This window comes from Lampetra planeri, chromosome 2, assembly GCF_965212315.1.
Source record: "Lampetra planeri chromosome 2, kcLamPlan1.2.h2, whole genome shotgun sequence".
Taxonomy (NCBI): domain Eukaryota; kingdom Metazoa; phylum Chordata; class Hyperoartia; order Petromyzontiformes; family Petromyzontidae; genus Lampetra; species Lampetra planeri.
In genome coordinates this window covers 953142-973729 of record NC_136108.1, presented here as the reverse complement: position 1 = coordinate 973729, position 20588 = coordinate 953142, and the positions used below count along the sequence as shown (strand labels likewise).

General features: G+C 49.8%; 1 protein-coding gene across 1 annotated transcript in view; it reads right to left on the bottom strand.

Moving 5' to 3' along the window:
* The window catches only part of NCKAP5 (NCK associated protein 5), a 259865-nt gene that overhangs the window by 235975 nt on the left and 3302 nt on the right, over window positions 1-20588 (bottom strand). Inside the window, exon 2 of the mRNA XM_078603791.1 lies at window positions 5314-5412. Within this exon, the coding sequence (XP_078459917.1) occupies window positions 5314-5397 (84 nt within the window). The 5' untranslated portion in view covers window positions 5398-5412. The remainder of the gene's footprint in view (window positions 1-5313; window positions 5413-20588) is intronic.

Sequence of the window (20588 nt, the reverse complement as noted above, 5' to 3'; positions counted from 1 at the left end):
TCCACATGCAAAATACTCACGCATGGAATTGGCCAAACATGCAGATGCAAGACCCTCCTGGAAGAGTCTTTAGATTCAGTGAGGCTCTGTGTTAATGAACGACGTTATTAACAATAGTATTATTCAGAGCTAAACATTAAAAAAACGATCATCTTGAAATAAGAACTCAGAGACTCCTCGAGGCATTCATATGTAAATAAATAACTCTTAAAATAGCACGAGTAGTGCAGTGGGAATTTATTTCACATGGCAAATCATGGCTTCTGTTGGCCTGGTTGTATCAAGACTTAGACAAAGATGGAGGTGGGATTAAATTCAGCACGAGACTGAGGTAGAGACACCACAATAAGGGCACAGAGACTGAGACTGAAAGAGCGAGGAGGGGAACCGTCAAGGCACGACTCCGGTACCACAGTCGGAGTCCCCAGCTGAGACATGGCTATTACCGTACTGGTGCTGCCATGTTCACTTACTCACGTCTCTGCCCCAGCACTGCCCTGGGCTACTGCATTCATTACGTTAACTACAGCCACTCGACAACAACATCAGCTGCCGAGCCGAGGCCATGAGCGATGCGTCGGCGCTTGTAACGCCCTCCGCCGGCGTGCACGGCGCCCTGGAGCTGTGCGCCTGAGCGACCCGCGATGGTGGTGGCTGTTTATTTAGGAACACGCGCGCAATTACTGTGCCATGTATTTGTTTTCTGCTGAATTCGTTGAAAAAATAAATCTATTCTGACTTTAATTTAAGAAAATGAAGCACGGGGCAGGGCCAGTATGTTTTTAGGATGGAATTTTAAGCGTAAGCAAGCCGTCGCTCAGCAAATTGTTTTCCAATGTTGTAACCCCTGGCAGAGAGGTATTTATAAAATTCTAAATGCATAAAGATTGGGCTTCAAAATAAGCCAAACAAATTTGAGCCTGTGCAATACTTGTGGAATGTTTCATTATACACAGAGCTGTATTTAATATCGCCCACCACGACAAGTGAAAAGTTATCCTCTGTTGTGCAGGCTGGAGATTGTGACAACTAACACGACGCAGGATGTAACGACAAAGATAAGTGTGTCAATTCTGGGCCAATCCCATGTGCCATCGTACAGTTCCAAGAAGGGAACGTCCATTGTTCTGTAGCTCTATGCCGATAGCACGGCCGCAATTAAATTGGTGAAAAAAGTAAAAACACAAAAAGGAAGCATGACGTTTGTAAGACTCCTTTTTTTAAGCAGAGTGGCCCAGCGTGCTTCGTAACCGTCGATATTAGCACAAGGAGCACAGGTGCGGCACATATTGCGTATCCGACAAAACTGTTGCAAATTCGCTAATGCGCCGCACAGACGGTGTGCGATTTCTCTTCTGCTACAATCCGGGTCCATTCCCAAATCCCAATGCCACACTTGGCCGAGCGGGTGAATGACAAGCGTGATGCCCCCAACTCCGTCTGTCCGAATCCACACCCACGACCCTCCTCCCCCACGGAGCCCCCCTCCTCGACAGGCCCCCATCCCTCCTCACTCCTGCCCAACCCCGGCGCCCTACCGCCACCCACGTGGTCTACGCCGGCACCCGCCCCCACGTCTGCCAACCTTGAACGGCCGCTCGGAGCGTCCTTCACGGCGCGGCTCCAACTCGCCTCTCGGCAAGATCAGCGGCGCGTCAAACGAGCCACCCCACGTGATGTCCTCCACTGCTTCACTACCTCCCCCCCACCCCCCCACCGCACAGCGCTGGGCTGCAGCTCTGTTATCGCTGGAGCAGCGGAGGGAGGGTTGCGCGTGCTGAATGTGTACAACATGTTTCGTCTCACTTACGTGCCCCCTTCACTCGCAGCCTCCCACCGGTTGGTCACTCCCCATCGCAAGGCTCTGGTTTCTCCGCGCATTAACAGTGCCGCATTGCATTGCAAGCTGCTCGATTGGCCAACCTTCTTCTACCGATCATCATCAGACGTGATTCATCCACTGCTGGATGGAGGTCGGATGGAGGTCTCCCCAAGCAGACCCCGCCTCTCACGATCCCTACCTTTACAGATGAGCTATTGCTATTTAATGACGTGAAAGAAATTATTTGGAATATTTATATATATATATATATTTTAAATACACTTACCATTGCTCATTGCGCATTTATTTAAATCAATGCACTTCCAACGTAATTCCAAATTCACCTGCACCATGTCCTTCTAAAACATTTTAATATTTCACTCAAACCTCATGGGGCCATCGAATTTTCATCAAAATCCCGGACACCAAGCACCTGCCTGTTGGACTAAATTACATTCTCACCTTAACTGCTTGCACAGTTTGACGGTGTATATAACACCTACGGTATACATAAATAATACGCAAACAGAATTGTGGATTACTCTAATAGCAAACATGCTTAGCATCAAACCCTGCAGGCAGTGTGTCTTGACAGATGGGGCAATTATCTATGAGAAAACTGTCAATTGTGTGCACAATCATTCATTCCTGATTATGAGTAACAGCGCCGAATCTTCTAAATCGAGGTGATCGTTTTTGCCGGGTTTGCTGAAAATGCCCGTGCTCTCCATGCTTATCCAGCAATGCAATCGAGTCGGTGGACACGAAGAGCTGATAGAGAATGCACGATTACGTGGCAGAAACACAAAGCTGGGGCATATTAAAGCACAGAGATATGAAAGAGGCCAATTGCTTGAAGGCATTAAAAATATCAGCAACAGAAAGAGGAAATTAGAATTTTAAAAAACACGTAGTTTTGTAAATTGTATGATAGCCATTTCATCATTGCATTGCAAATACCACCAAGTTAAGATTTCGGGAAAGCGATATTTAAATGATGGCACAAACACATTTTTGGGGCCCTCGTGCGATGAAAAAGCAATTAGCGGCTGCAATGGAGCCTAATGTTTGCGCTGTGGAGTGCGGCGATGTGGTGGCGGTTCAGAATTCAAGGGCATCGCGTGCACGCGCGCGCGTGCGTGCGAGTGTGCACGCGCGCGTACACACACGCACGTGCACACTCGCTCGCACGCACGCGGTCAGCACGCTGCACTATGAACACGGTCGACCTGAGTTTGATTCACGCTCACGGCCAACATCGGTGACAAATTTATCTACCGGTCCCGAGCTTCCCCTAGGTTGGCTCAGCGACAAACGAGTACATGGTGTGGTGTGTAAACATAAGCACTGGGGAGACAAAGGCGGCCGGGCGTGGTGCTGGCAACACCGCCCCCATCGTGTGCCGTGCCATCCTTCGTAGGTTGCTCGCTAACAGCACTTGTCTCAGTAGCCTGTTGAGGCTACGCGGGGGCTCTTTGTCTTTGTGTGTGCACACGCGTTGCCTTTGTGACCCCCGATGTTGCACGCGCACGCGGTCTCCCAATCAGCACGCTCCCCTCCCTCCCGCATGACCACGTGCGCCATGGCAACACGATCAGCAGCTCTACCGCGATTGGTCCACACTGGCCTGCAGACAACACAGGCAGGTTTTTTTTTATATCATAATAATTATTTTTATAATCACTGTCAAATTGCTATTATTACTGGTGTGTTATTATTATAGTAATTATTATTCCAGAATGATTGTCTGTTGCTGACAATTTAATTTTGCACCCATTGTATTTTTGTTTGCGTTAATTGTATTGTTACAATTGTGTGTACATTTTCCAGCCTCCTACCTATTTATTCATATTCCAATATTTGCGTGCGTGCGTGCTTTATCTATGTATGTATGTATGATTGCAGGGCATCTCCAGCCATTTCATTCAAGTTCAGAATGCGGGGGAATTCATTTGCTCGCCCATTCCCGCACGTCTCCGCTCACGCCGCCGTGCAGGGGCCGCACGTGGTGGCTTCCCGTGATCCAACTACACTCGCCTCTTTCTGGCGAGATTCCCGTGATCCAACTACACTCGCCTCTTTCTGGCGAGCGTTTCACTTCGTTTTGTTCGTTGTTTTGGTGAGCGGGAGGATTGGGAAGGGCGGTGGAATCCCGTCAGCGCCGACACTCGTCACACGCGCCACCAACAAACAAATTCCGCCTGACGTGGAACGCGTTAATCCCCGTGAAGATCTCACATGGAGCTCAAATGTGGTGCCAGGTGCCACAGCCCCTGCCAACGCCACGGTACCAGCTCTCTCACTTGTGGCGTGGTCGTCGTTGTGTGGTCCACACCTCTCCACAGTTGCACAGCCCGTGAGCTCGCGCACTGGCCGGCCGACGACGGCCCTGCGCTTCCGACCGCACGCCAACGCTGGCTCGACGCGGGCTATGAATGGCAAGTGGTGGAACGACGGTGTTGTGAAGTGAAGATGTGTCCTGCCCTAACCCGATTGACTCTTCTTAACCGGATGGATCCGACGATGTTCTTTGATCCATGTGTGACTCTGTTTCTCAGTGCCATTCTCGATTTTTGTTTTAAATATAATTTCAACTTGGAGCGCGCGACACAGTATTCGCTCGCTCTGGAAGAGAGAGAAGATGCGCAAGGAACCACAAACACGCAGGCACCAAAGACAGCCAAGCAGTGAGCTGGCACCAACGATTGTCCAAGCCTCGTGGTCCTCTATCTATTAAGGTGCCATGGGCCAATTAATGAGTGTTTATATGCGAGAGGAAATCGGAGCACCCGGATAAAAACCCACGTGGGTGAAGGGGGCTACACTCGATCCCACACAGATGGAACAGATGGAGTTTAGTCTGCACTTTGCTGTACTGTCCTCTCGTATCAAGCCACGGTATGGAACTTCGACACCCAAGGAAAGGGAGTTTCATAATATTTGTGCGATCCACCAACCCTCACCTCCACGGTGCTGGCTTGCAGCTGCGCACCTCCAGAAAATGTTTCTCTACGCACTTTTGTCAAGAAAGTGACTCCTTTCTGGCAAAAATCTGCCACTGAGGGATGGAGATAATGTGACAAGACCTTCATCCAGCAGTGGACAGATCACGGCTGATGGTTATGATGATAATGATGATAAAACTCACGAAACATGAAATCGTGTGTGTTAGAATAAATGTTTATGGAATGTTTTTGGTTGTGATGTTGTACGGAATGGGTTCACGTGACCCGTGCAGCCGCTCGTGTTACGCTGAGTTCACTGCAAAGTTCATGAACCGACAATTCTTCAAATCGCCGAGGGGGGGATGGGGTATAAGGGCATCGGGTGACTTGTTCCACCCCTAACCCACAGTGAAAAGAGAAAACCTGAAAAGCAACAACAAAATTCGACTTCCATGCGCGGTTTAAGCACGGAGGGAATTGTGTGTGCGTACTCTACACCTGGCGGCCACTCACACCGCCTGGCTCACCTGGCGGCCACTGCCTTACCTGGCTCCTGGGCAGCAACCCTTTCTTGACCACCGACTTGACAAAATCCATGTCTTTGCACTTCCCAGCCGCCGGCACGGTCATTCCACGCACGCTAATCTGAGTGCAAACAAAAGCAAACGGCGCATCAATACTCGCGCGAGGGTGGCGACGCGGAGCGCGTGCCAACATGCGAGTCACGTGACAACTTTATTCCTTGGCTGCGTGAGTAAAAATAAAATGGTTATCGAGAAAAATGCTCACCGAGTCTCAGGACCGAAGGTTTCTGCTTGGGTGTTTGTAATTTAACTGTTTTGTGTTTGAGGTTTTTTTTGCAAGTTGGAATAAAATATTATTGGTGGAGAAAGCCGCACACATTGAGGGGTTAACAATGAAAGTCTGCACAGAGAAGCCTGCGTCGTCTTGTGGTGACTCCTGCGCAGCTGTTTGGTCTCGCGCACACATCACCACGCCTCTCGTTACCGCGTGACCTTCCAACCATCCTTGCAGGTTGCCGGATTACAGGAATGCATAACGATCACCACCACCACCACCACACCCAGTCAATGAACATTGGTGCATGAGACGTGTAAAAGTGACATGGCAGGAGTTCATGATGAAAACAGCTCCCAAGTGCCATCAAGAGCGTGCTGTGAGCCCTTGAAGTGATGGGAGACCCTCCCTATCTATAGCTCAACACGTAATGGTTTAAAGGTTGTGTTTCATTCATGTTTTATTTTAAATTTGTATCGTTATCAGTTGCTTGTGCATTCCAGCGATGATGCAATTACTTGTGATCACATCCCTTCCTATTGACCTCTCCCCTTTCTGATTGGCCACGTTTGTGTATAAATTTAGGCTCAAGAAATGCTAATTGTTTGTGGAAGAGCTGCACACGATGGGATCAGGGACCCGAGTTGGATCCCAAACCACGTCCACAAGGTTCGTTTCTAAGTTAATCGTCACCTCTGAAATTGGATACGAATTCCAGGCTGCTCGTGGAAGCCACGATCATCTTTAATGAGACACTTTCAAAATACATATTAAATGCTTAATTAGTCAAAACACACTCGCACAATAGCACGCGTCAAATGCTATTTATACGCCAACTCGGATTTAAAGCTACTAGGATTATGAGACCTTTTTTCCGCCAAAGCTGAATTTGTGCCCAGCCATGTTTGGCAATGTAGCAAGTACCATGCTGGAGCACATTTGTAAGCTTAACATCTGGCCCTTAGGGAACACGAAACCTTGGATTACTCGTAAAGTGCGCTGACATTTTTGGCATCGGTTGCCGCTGGCTCTCCGCTCGCAGTTTAAGTTTGGGTAACTTTCCCTGTGCGCCCTCTCGCGTGTTTTTGGTTTTGACATCTCAAATTGCGGCAGTTGGAAGCTGCGCCTCGCGGGGTGACTCCGGCTCGCTTGGAAAATGAGCCGGCGGAACCACGAACAGACCCGGAACAAGCGAGGGGGTAGCTTGTGAGTCGATACCGTTGTTGGCTGCACAGTAGGGGTTTTCATGCATGGAGTAGTGCATATTTAAAACATTAAAACAACATCGTCATCACTCATCTGTGTGTAATCAGTATTGCCTTGGGGCAGTTTTTTTCCCCGGATAGGACCTCCCCGGCTTAGCACTTGGGTATCCTGCTGATGCAACTCTTCATCAAGGGGCCATGTTCAAGCCTTGCACAAGACGAATACAAAACACAAATGGCCCAAGGGCTTTGCCTTCTATGCATCCTCAAGTGAAGTTTGTCTTCTTAAAAAGATCAACTTCCCACAGTGTATCGGAGTTCAGTCACCGAGCGTGCGGATGGCCTTCTCACTCTGCCTCCAGTTCGCTGCAGAGGGAACACTTTTCTTTCACTGTGCGGTATAATTAATTACCACTCGCGTCGGTTAAGGATCTAAAAGCCACCGTATCTGGGGATGCTGCACAAATATGGGCAAGTTTAGGGCTTCGGGGCAGTTTGAAGATTATATTTTTGAGCAGGAAAAGTGGAACAATGTTAGAATTGCAAATCGAGATATTTCAAAGACAGAGTCGATCGTAGGTAGGTGAGACAAGGGGGGGTTATCTTTCTCCAAATAATAACGCCAACAACACGACTGAAAGGTGCGATAGTAGGCAGTGCATCCAGCGCGTGTGCGTCATTGCTAGCGTGTTCGATGAGGCTCAGTCGACTTCGGGGAAGCACGGTGCTGAGTGCAATGTGAACTCAAGCCGTTTGCGGAGCGGCTTTTAAATTGTGCTGGCCCAACATGACCCAGGCTCGGCTTTGTCGCAGGCAAAGGTGCACTGATACATCACGCGATACACGCACCGTGAACGCGGAAAAGCGCAATGAGAAATGGAGGCCAAGTTAAAACGCAAGCACGCGCATACACAGTGCACATAGCAGCTGCAGCTGCCATGGTTATATCACTGCTGAAATTTAGCCTCCACAAATCCATCGCCATCTCTCTCCGTGGCTGTGCAAATTAATAATCGGCCGAGCCCCTGCACACGAGCTGATTGCATTGCTCCGTCTCTCCAGCGGATGTCCTCTCGGACGCGTCCCGTTCCTCGGCTGCCGCTCGGTCGCTCAACCCTCACCACCGGCGGTGTGCCCAAGCCCGTTGACACAGCGCTCGTATCAAAAACTGCAAATGCATCTTATACAAGACAACAACGACCACTCCCTGAGACGTTCCTGATTTCCCACATTTATTATGTAAATACGGAAATGCAATACAATTCGGATGCATAAAGCGACTAAAGTCAACCACATGTGAAGACGTGTATAAAAGTGGGACTTAAAATTTAAACGACAAAAGTGTAAAACGCACGCACAGCCTGTGTGCAGTGTGCAGAAAAAAACATCAGAATTTCCTGAAGAAATGCATTGTGGTCCTATTGTCTTTGATCACAAACAATGTGGGACAATGAGACCAACTGAGAGCAGCGACGGCGATGGAGTGATAGACAACTGCGGGCCGGTTGCGTTCTCGTGAGGACTCGTAACCACGGTCCGGTCACCAAAGCTCGCCGCTACAAAGTCTCCCCGCTGGGAAGCACACATGCGGAGTCCCCACATCAACACCATGCAGCCCATTAACTTGGCTCATGCCGACGGAAATCGCGCGCTGTCATTTACAGATGTGATAGTGGGACTCGTTCATCACATTGAAAAGGAGACTGCGTAATGTGTATTTGTTGATTAGACCGTGACTGGCAGAGCTAAGCAGCGAGGTCTTGAGCCTGGTCTTGAACAGCAGTGGGGAGTTTTAGACCCCAGAGGCAGCAAAGGAGAAGAATCAATGTCCCACAATACTATGGCATGTCCGCTATTTTACATGCTCTTTTAACCTTGGATTTGTTTTGTTCCGATTTGCTAGCCACTGCTCAACAAAGTTTTACAATCAGGAAGATAAGGGGCATGTTTGCGTTTATATTTGTGGATGTTTGTGTTTGCTTGTGCACAGCCACAGAGTTTACCGTGTCTGATATCGCCAGAACGAAAGTGCGGTACGCGTACAAGGGTTAATGTTTAACGTTAAACTTGACTCTCAAAAAATTGACTGAGAGTATTGGCAAACAGAGCCACTAATGTGTGACGATGTAAATTTTAATGACAACAGGAGAGATATAAATGTGTCTAATATGTGTAAAATATATTACAAGGAAAATTTGTACGAATGTTTAATCTTAATGTTAAAACTCTGTTCATCTTCTTGTAAACTATATTATACATATTTTAGATACACTATGTATATAACCAGCCTCACTGATTCTCAAGAATCATCGAGGAAGTTAATGTATTTGGATACTTGGCCAATTTGATACATTGGAGGCGATATGAATCAAAGCTCCACACAGATGGATTTAATGCTGTGTATTGCCATCTCCCGGACACCTCATGGCGCAATAATGATCATAAGAGTATTTGTATTCATTGACTCAGACATCCCAAATATGGCAACTCACCGTTGCTCAAAACAAATATGACCATTGAGCCTCCATGTTACACTTTACATTCGCTGCAAACAGTGGCATTTATATGATCCAACACACAACACAATTTCACGCAGACACGTAACTGATAAAGTGGCCAATATTACATTTTCTCAAATGTGTGGCATTAAATAAACAACAAGGAGAGCAGCAGCAGCAGCATCGCCGGCTCACCGAGGCCGTCCTCCCCGCTGGGACGGTGGCCGTGCCGACTTCGCGAGGGCCGGACTCACAAGGCCACTCCACGCTCCACCGCTGATCTACCCAGCAACGTGATAGTTTCACTTTGTCGCTCACGACGGTCGACTAAGAAGACGTTTTTTTATCATAGTTTCAAATAATTTGTAAAAGTAAAAAACAGTTTTCAAAGACGCAATTAGTTTTATCCAAATATCACCATGCAATCAGGTCGAACTGAGGAAGCCGCGTGGTGTTCACCCCATATGATCGGCACTCGAGTGTCATTACGTTTGCCTTATAATGTATAAATATACACATACACACGGTATAGCATTTAATATAATCCAGGTCCTTTCATTTTGGCGTGTTTCCTTTCAGCAGTGATTCCGCTACAGCCACAGGGCCCATACATTCTGGCACGTAATCAGTCACCCTTCCCGGGGACGCCACATGCAGACAGCCAGGCCACAGCAATGTTGGAGTGTGATCGTATCCAGGAGGGGGCCTCTCTCCCACGCCAAGACATCGTCATTGTACACACACACATCGCTACCGGTGATAAAAACCATCCACAATGGCCAGGCAACCTCAGTTCGGTCAAAACACAGCGTATCCATTCAGCTGGCTGCAGCTCCCAGCAGCTCGCATTCTCCCACCCTCTGCGACTGCACCAAATATCCGCAGCCAGCCTCGGCGGCCCCCTTCCCCCCAACCTCCCTCCCTCTGAGTCCACTTCGCCCTCCTGGATATTCCCACTCCAACGCCCCCCTCCCGTCTCACTTTCTCACAAACCTTAAACCTCACAATCCCACCATCACGGTCACGAATGCCCCCCAGGCTTAATTCTGTGCTGGCAATCCCGGTCTTCTTGCAGCTAATCCCTCCTCCTTTTGTGGGCCTATCAATCTCGAGATGGAGCATTTTAGAAATAGAGCTATTATCGGGTGTTTTTCCATCTTAATAAATAAATGAGAAACCACCGGTGGTGCCCAGCGCTTGCGTGGCGACGGTCCTCAGAGGGCTCTGGCTGGGGAGTTTAGGTGGGTGAGTGAGTAAGTGACCGAGTGTGCCGCGGCTGTGATTCCCAAAACGAGAGAGCGTCGAATTCCTCTCCCACGTGTGTCCCATTCCGACTGGCCTGGGGACAAGCGATTATGCCGTCAGGGTTTCCGCAGCCACCTACACCCCCCCCAACGCCCCCCCCACCCAGACATCCAGGAACCGCCTCTCGCATAGACGTTTCATTACCAGCAGAATGTGGGTGCTCCGCTAAACGCTTTCATATGCAACGTGGCTGAGTCACACGTGCCTCTGTAATTCTCCCAAATAATTGATCTCAACTTGGTGCCCTCTCAGTCACGGCTGCGGTGGGAATCTCATGGCTGTGGTCCCATTGTCCACAGAGGAAGCACGATGATGATGGCGCCACGCAAGCTGCAGACACTGCCACGGTCCTCTTGACCCGTCGACTCATTACAGCGGCTCCTGCTAATTGGCGATGACATAATTAAAGAAGTTATAAGTGTGGAATATGTTTTACAACAAACAAAATGATGTTTTGAATACGTGCCCAGCAGCGTTGAGTTTAAGTGAGATCATTGTTTGGACAAAATCGGAGCTCTTGGGCCACCGATAAACTCACTGCGCAAGAGTCGGCATGGGGCTGTGGGCAAGCAGGGCACCGGCTCACCCCGGCCGTGTCCGATCATATTGGATCTTGAAAGCCAAGCAGCGCCGAGCCTGGCGAGTATTTGTATGGGTGAGCACCAGGCCTCCACCAGCTGCTGTAGACATGGAGCTGTGAGGTGTCGAGGAGATGGCAGTGCTGCGTCATTCCCCTTCTGTGCTCTCTCTCTCTCTAGGTACTCTGCCCCCCCCCCCAACATGAAGCCACACACTCACTTGTAAAGTTTATCAAACAAAAGAATGTTGAGACCCTGTGAAGTTTTCCTGGGTAAAATACCGGTGTTGTGCCCTAATAATAACAATAACCACTGCAGGCAACAAGCAGCCGTCGACCCCCTCCCTGTGTGACACCATCGTGGAGGGACGCTTCAGCAAACGGCCTCGTGGCTACGGGCACGGCCGCCGCACCAAACACGGAGCAGCGTGCACACAGCCGCAGCGCTCAAACAGTCCAGGACTGCAACCGATAAACGTTGGTCTCCGAAAAGGACAGGCGATGATGCAACCCGTGTGCTTTCCAAGAAAAATGTATCAAAACATTTTTCAGAACACCGCTACAACGTAAGCACGAGAGAGTCCATAAATTCAGGGCAGTAAATCACTAACACCCGTAATGCTTGCAAATTGTTATTTGTAAGACACATTAGGTAACCGTGGAATGCAGGCTGCAGTCAATAAACACACCGTCTGCCCGCCCCGCCGCACGTGTGGATATAGTCCAGCCTCGCCGAATGAAACTAAACACTTTTAATGAACATGGAGGCATGTATGGGAAAAAAGGTTTTAAATCAAAAACACATGACTCTACCCAAATGAAAACACCAAAAACAGCGCCGTGATTTGTGTTCCCTCTGTCTTTGTTCCCAAAACATTCCGATGACATCAGCGCTCTACAAGCCGAACAAATGTACGTTTCAACATTTCACAGCCTGAACCCCTTAGATATTGAAAAGGAAAGCTCGATAATAAACACAACCTCCTCGCCTTCCACAGCCAAGCTCCGTGATTGTCTTCTCCAGCTGGAAGCGGGCAAGCTGCCTGCTTTTGTGGTGGGTATACAATGAGGTGAACCAAAGACCTCGCGATCAGGCCTATCGGTTTACACCATCGCCCAACATTCAAGAGATTAGGCCGGGATTACATTGCCGAGTGTATATTATTATTGCACTTGGCCAACCCTGATATTGTACAAAGGGCATCGTTGCAGCACGGTGCATGACGCCCAGCCGAGATAGAGGGGTACAGGAGGGTTGCGTGGGGCACTTGAAATCCCAGATTTGTCGGTTCTACCTCACACCGTTAAAACTTCGAAACAGTAAGCAAGTAATAATAATGGCAACTATTTACCCAGAAAACCCTCACTGAGTCTCAAGACCCTTTTTTTACGAAGATCCTGCATTGGATGTTTGGCCAGTTTCATAAATGAGTGCTTGACCTGTACGTATGTCGAACTTGTTTCACATCGTAAGTAGCCAGCCGTGATAATAGGAGGTGCTTCATGCGAAGAGGAAATCAGAAGACCCAGAGAATACCATCACGTAAAATAGAGAATCCTCAGCAATGCCATCTCCTGGCTAACTCACAACCCAAGAGCTACCACACTGGCAAGTGCTGGTGGTCGTCCATCCAAGTGTTGACCAGACTCAACCCTGCTTCACAGACAACATCTCATGAGATTGGGTGAGTTGGATAAGTTGGTCAGAGGCATTTTATTTGAATTATATTTACTGTGACAGTAATTTATGTTGGCTCACTCTCTACCCTTCTGGAATGCTCTTCCTTCCGATATTAGGAAGAAAATGGAGCTATGCACTTTAACATATAAATACATTCAATTGAAATTATATCAAATAGAAAAAATCTATTTAAACTTTAACTGCTTTTTGTGTTTAGTTTGTTGTCTTTATCTCGCACCTCCAGTTAGAACGGTTGGCTACATACAGTGTGAACGCAGTTTAACATACATGCACATACTACCCAACAGTCTAAGACATTTTTTTTGGTCGGGAAGACCAGCCATCTCTGATCCCATAAAGATATTGAACATGGACACCGACGCTTCAGAAAGTCAGCTGCACCACAGCGATACATTTACGCCGTTTGTGAGCACATGCGTGCATGCGGGCGCGTGTGAGATCCTCTAGGAATAAACACACTCAACAGGATGGATTTCCATCCCATCATTTCCAATGCCATTCCAAGCAACAACTCAAGAAGATCGCGAGGCCTGCACTGCGAGCCAGGTTTGTTTATTCAGATTATAGAGTAGCTGGCTTTCCAGGATGGGGCTGTCGTGTAATTTCCTGGAATACGATAATCGTGATTTGTGTAATTAGGACAAAGTTTAGGCTGTCGGTTATGAAAATGGGTTTAAGCAGAGCAAATAAATATTTACATTGGCGAATGTCGCTGCCCCTGGTGAAGCCGCTTCCCATCAGTGCACCTGGGAAGGGTTCGACATTGAGCCGTTTTGGAAACACCTCCTCGTTTTGGAAACACCTCCTCTTAACCGTTTCATCGAACGTTCATCTCCCAACTGCACGTGCAGCTACCGCTGGTAAGGGCCACGGCTCTGTTGTTTTTGGACCACTCGCGCCTCGGCAAAAGGGTGGTGAATGCTGTACCCTTTAAAGCCCGCACGTGCCAATGCAGCAATGTCCCCGCTGCATCCGCAGTAAAAACCCAAACGACATTTTAAGATTAAAAAAGATCATTCTGGCCACCTATAAGGTGTAAAGGAAATGACACAACAGGCAGTGTGCTCTTCAATGTCTCTGTGCGGAGCTTTGAGCGTCGCCCCTCTTGCATTGGTGGGATTTTTATGGGTGGTTTCCTCTGACATAGAGGGAAACACTCACTCATGGAACTGGCCAAACCTCGCAATTCAGATACCTCCTGAAAAATCAAGGACATCATTATTTAATTAAAAAAATGGGGCAGACGATAGTTGATTGCGGCAGCCAGCCCACGCCCAAACAGCTCCTCTCCACTGACATTCTGAGAGCCGAAATTATTGGATTTGTGGCTAGGTTACGTTAACCGGCATGGCGGCAGTGGGGGGCGGCAGTGTGGGGCGGGCTGGGGAGTTATCAACCCACTCGTTTCCATGGGGGTGTTTAATCGAGGTGGAGCTGCGAGCTCATTAGTTCACAGCGTGAGCGCAAACACAGGCTCCATCAGAGCCGTTAAAGTGCCACGGAACCCGGGGAGGGCGCAAAGTAAACGCTGGGGGGGGGGGTCTCTTAACCTCACGTGCAGCTGCAAAATCGCTCGCTGGACACACGGCATTGTACGGACTTAGACACAGGTCCCCGTATCGGCCTTGAACAGACTGTTGGGGAAAGTGATGTTCGCGAGCACCTATGAAGGCCGGCACGGCACACCAGGGGGTGGGTGGCCAGCACCAGGTACTCATTTGAGGCTGAGTCGATCAAGGGGAGGCCTAGTTCAGATAATCGCCACTGGTGTTGGCCGTGAGCGGGAATCAAACTCGGGTGGCCGGGTTTCAGAGCGCAGCGCGCTAACCGCTACGCTACCGCTCCCCACACACACGCACGCGCGCAAAGACACAGACAAGACACACACACACACATGCAGACACACATGCAGACACACACACACAGACACACACACAGACACACGTGCAACAGACACGCACACGACGGCAGCGACGAGCAGCAAGCAAAGCCGCGGTCCTCAAGTTCACCCCCTGCCGCCCCCTGCACAGTCACGAGTCACCCGGCCGGCCCTTCGCCCTCCGTGTGCCTGAGCGTGGAGGGGAGTCGGCCTGAGTTGTCAGCGGTTTTTTTTTCTAGGGGGGCACAGCGATTAAAATAACGCTGAGGAGGAAAATCACGGGAATATTTTGTATTGGCTAGAGAGGTGGGAGGGGGGTACACAAGGGGCAGTGCTAGATCGGGGCGCTGCGCTGCTGTTAAGAGAATTAGCAATGCAGCTGATGAAGGCGGCCCTTATTTGTTGATTTCTGGAAGCGGGGTGGACCGTATCCCGTCAGGGGAGTTTTAATCAACGAGAGAGTACCGAGCGGTGTTGTGAGCGATTCAGCAAAGCCAGCGTTAGATTAACCCGCGGGAAGAGGGTCACTCTCAAAAGTATGTTTAACCCAAATATTTATTTTAGCATTAACTTAATTACAGCTATTGTTTATACCATTAGGAAATTAATACATTCCTCAGTAAAAAAATGGTTATACACGGCATGGGCTGCGCATAACTGCCGAGTTACTATAAAAAAGAACAACTTACTGCCGTGTAATAACAATATTTATTAGCCAAGAAAAACACGAGGGAGCTTCATTTGGCTGCGTTTGTTTCATAAGCTTATTCTGGAAGCAACCATTCGCATCACAACACTTAGCTCGTGGCCGCAAGCCAACACATCTTCACAACCAAGCGTCCCGCAACATTCGTGTGCGTGTGTCCTCTTTCTCATCCGCCAGGTCCGTTGAGCTGCATGGAACTCAACAATCACCGGGCCGCCTCCTCACTGGGAGATTGAAATCGCCGCCGTTAACCGTCGGGTGCTAAGTTCAATTGTCGCTCGGTCCACAGCGCGGCTCGTTTTTTGTGTTAATTCGTAAAGAGCAATCGCGTCCGCGAATTCGCCTGCTCTCAAAGAGAAGTGAACGCTGATCGCTCGCTCCCTCGCAACCGCGTCAGTGCGGACGAGGCTGTGGCTGGGGCGGAGAGCCACGCAGCCGCCGTTGCGCGACGCCCTTGGACTTTGCGGCGTCCCCGTTGGACCTGAAGAGTCGCGCGGTCACCGCTGTTAATGAGTAATGGCGCCAGCACCGGGCACCCCAGGTTTTGTCTCGGCCCACGCAAGCGCCCTCACGTTGCAGTCGACCTGCCGGAGCGACCCCCTTCCCCAAACAGCTCTTCACCCTATCGAGCTGCCCGTGGCAAAGTGCAAAAGGGCCCCTCACAACAGGCAGCGTCCATGAACCCTGACCCCCAGCCCGCCCGCAACGCACGACCGAATGCGGGGTACGGGCGTGCGTGGCGTGAGACGTCGGTGTGACTCCGAAGAACAGCGGAGGCTTGGGTGGCACGCGTCCGCAGTCGGGACGACGACGACCAGGGGTCGAGACTAACGACGGAGTGGCGGTCAAAGGCGGGGGGGCCATGCCCGAAAGCGGCCGTCCGCCGCGGAGAGAGAAGGAGCGACGCGCCTGGCGAACTCTCGCATTGCACGTTCGTGCGAGTTGGCGACGCCTTGGGGAAGCCTTCATCCAGCAGTGGATTGAACACAGCTGCTGCTGATGACGACGGCGATGTGTGTGCACGCAGCGTGTCGGGCGTCCCGGTGCCCTCTGGGCGAGGGGTTTGTGTTTGCCGTCGGGTGGCAGCGGAGCGGCGTCCGCGAGCGGCGCGTGTCGCCCCGCCGCGTGTCGCCCCACCGCGTGTCGGTCCGCCGATTGAGGGCCCGGGGCCACGTGGGAGGCTGGCGAGTGGCTAATCTCTCAAATTAAAACGAGGAAACAAACTCTGAGGCCAGCGCATTCCCCGGGCGCTTTAGAAGAGGACAACAGGCCCCGTTGTGTGTCCCCTACGTCGGAATGACGGCAGGTACAAACACGGTGGGCAATGCAGTCGCTGCTGGGCAGTGTAAAGTGTACACAATAACATGCTATTCGGATTTATACACACACACCTACATTTAAATCGATCACAAGCTTTCGAATTCCCCTCAAGTGGATGCTGTATCTCAAAGGATTCACAATAATAATGAAAAACAATTATTATACACTGTGCAAACATTTAGCAGTCCACTGCTGCATGAAAAACTCCAGGTGCACGTTTTGCTCATGGAGAAAGTGTCCGCGTACTTCAGCACAGCGCTCAGTGCGGGTTGGTAAAGTGGTCGCTTGCTGTACCCGTTCAGACACCACTCGCCACGGATGTCAGCCGTGAGCAGCAGTCGCCCTGCATCGGAGTACGCTAACCTCTGCACCACTGCTCCACACACAGAGGCTTTAAGCCTGCTCGCAACGCCCTTTGCTTGACTGAAGATGGCTATTTTAACATAGAATAGCCATTAAACAGTTCGTTTTTATCATCATCATTGTCACTTTACTGCAACAGCACTCGGAAAAGTGAGTCTCAAAGTACAAGAACGGCAACAACAGCAGCAGCAGCAACGCGATGCGTGATGCGTCTACGGTTGCGAGCAGTCCGACCAACGCCGTTCACGCTGCCCGCTCGTCCCCACGGCGCCGCTCGTCACTCGGTGGCTCCGTCGCTTCGCACACGACAGCAGGAGGGGGGCTCCCCCTGCTGGCTCCGCTCTCCCGAGTCAGGAGAACGTCGCCGGGAATGTGATCGAGTTGGCGGCTCGCCGACAAACAAGCCGCGGGGCTTCCACGGTCTCGAGAACTCTCGCGCCCCGCTCTGGCTGCTGAGTCGCCGCGGAACGCGAGGTGAGAAGCTTCCATAACAAGGGGGTGGGGGGGGTTAGATCTCGTAAATATAAATGTGTCGTTAAACCCACCACCACCCGACACAACCAATTAGTCAGGTTTGTCACGTTAATACAACATGTCAATTACTACTCCAACACACCGGTGTGTTGGAGAGTAAACCCACAACATTGACAATTTGAGTTCCGTGACGTTTCGCTGGCGACTACAACAACAGCCAGCTGCATCAGGCGACTGGCCAGGATTGTGAAGACAGTCTTCTTGTTTCTGTCTTCAATAGAGTAAAGGCGATGTCGCCACTGTGAGCCTATCGGGCGCGAGGACCAGAGAGAGGGGGGTTGAAGTCGTCGTATAAATAGCAATGGATCACAAGGCCCTTTGCGAGGAGGGACTTTAGCAAGGGACTTGTGAACGGTGAACCCAGAAACCTGGGCGGAGGTGATGGCGTCGAGGCGAACGATGGGGTGGCAGCCAAGAGGAGGCAAGCACTTTCGAGAGGTCACCGTGGAGATGGAGTGATCAAATTAGGGCGTGTCCAGGTGCCAGATAGGTTTATTTTAAATAATAAAGGTTTTTGGGTTAGATCGCGTTATTTATAAATGTGTCGTAACCCTCCACCACCTGACACGGCTAATCAGCAAAAAAGTTTCACGTTGACAAAAGACAAAATAGTTCACTACTTTAGCCCACCGGTTTGTTTAAGGATGAATCCAGAACATTTATAAAAACTGTAAATGTTACAGTTTTTCAACACACCGGTGGGCTAAAGTAGTGAACTATTTGTCTTTTGTCAACGTGACACTTTTTTGCTGATTGGCCGTGTCGGGTGGTGGAGGGTTACAACACATTTATAAATAACGCGATATAACCCAAAAACGTTTATTATTAATAATATTGGTCGCGAAAGCCTACGTGTTTAAACTGAGGTTTATTTTACTTCGCAATGTCCACGAGACCGCGACAGCTTGGGAAGGCCTTGATCCAGCAGTGGATTGGTCATGTCTGATGATGCAGTGAACATTCTAACATACTGCCTCGAAGCTCGACGGATGGGACGATCTCCTCCGGCGGGGACGGTCCGACCGATCGCTGCACGGCCCCACGCCGACATCGCACCGTTGCGTGTGCGAGAAGATTGCGCTTAGCGCGATTACACAGTGGACATAAAACTTGGAGAGCGCTGAATTGCCAAAGTACTTTTATAAAAGCGCAACTCTCATCACCTAGGTTATCACAAGTGCACCTGTGTGCGCTGATGCAGCGCCTGCTCTTTTTGCACCGCTTCAAGTTCGCATTTTGACGTGGTCTCGATTCCTCCCTGAGCACTCACGAGTATCACACTTCCGCCTGTGCACCCAATGACCCGATTTGTTCCGTCAACTTGCAACTATTTTATTGCAAATAGTTAAAAGCTCTGGCTCTCTTATGTGTTCTTTTGGGTTGACTCCCATTTTGTTTGGCATGATGTCCGACGTTTCACTCCACTTTTTAGGAGCTTCTTCAGAAACTCCTTGAGGAATTCCTGAAGAAGCTCGCAGCACGTGGAGTAAAACGTCGGATATCATAACGAACAATGTTCAATGCAACCAAATAGCACCTGGGAGAGCTCTAACGCACGACTGCCGTCACCTTAGGCAGTCAAATGAGCAGGTTTCTCTGCCATTCGTTCAGAGTGGTGGGTTGCAGCTGCGGCGCCACGTGCTCCCAGTTGCAAAATCTCTCTCATCTCACCTCCCTCTGATAACGAGACGTGGATCTGCGCTAACATAACTCTGCACCATCTCTGCTGTCTCACACGAGGATATGAACCCTGACCTCTACGTCTGCCTCCGACAAGACACGTGCCCCAACGCCAACATGACCAAGCCGCGAAGCTCAGCATTTAACCGGTTTAAGGAGCCATGCTTTAGCGATAACGCGGGTCAAAATGAACTGAATGAGGATACGCAAAGAGATACAACAAAATGTGAATTATCTTAGCGGAACCACCGGCCTACTTAGAACAGAAAAGCCTGTGCAGGATAAGTCGACCAAAACACGGACTAAGCCCACCGAAGCCTCCACCGGTAGTGACGGACCGCTAATTATCCCTAACGAGCGTCAGTAACATCAATACCGACTGCTGCAGCCGGTCAGAGGTTGGGGGATTCCATGGCAGAGGATGTTCAGTCCTGCTGCCGCTGCTGTCTTTAGAGCCCCAAATCCTCACCACCCACAGAATAATAACACATACCCACGACCCTCTGTCATTCCTAGGGAGACCCAAAGTAAACACGTCTTGCAAGACACGTGTTTTCGCAAGTGTTTTTGGAGGATTTCTTTTTACAATTATAAATCCCGTGCATTACCCTTCAAGTAGGGACTTTAAAATAAAATAATTGCATCAATAACTCACAGCCTTTGTCACTCCACTGCTGAATGAAGGCCTCGTTATGCTGTGTTCATTGTGCAGGGGTGTTGTATGACCATACTTCACCATTGTGATCAGTGTGGTCTGTTCACGTGGCGGGGGGGCATTACTGGATCGTATATCACTCACCATCGATGTAAGCCGTGGCTGGGAATCGAATTCAGATTGCTCAGTGAGCTATCCACTGCCCCGCCACTCCGCCCTGCTGCACGATATTACCTCTTGTTATTGGGATGCTGCATAAATTCACGCAAAGATGAGGATAAATCGTGGCTTATTAAAACCCACAACGTTCAGGCTGATTCAACCTCTTGCCATGTGGGTTCATCTGCAAGGGTTCAGGCGTGCCGAATGACAGCTGCGTTGACTTTAATCTATGATTACTTCAGCAAAGACTATGCTTGGCCGTGCGGTGAGCCGATGTAGTCATAGCCACTCGGATAATGATTCAGGATTAAGCAAACGGCGACAAAGTCCACTCGTGGTCTTTCACTCTCAAGTAATGTGTACAGGTGGATTAATTGAGTAACTGGAATGCGATGTCAACAGATGTATTTGTGCCTTCCCCGTGCTGGTGTATCATA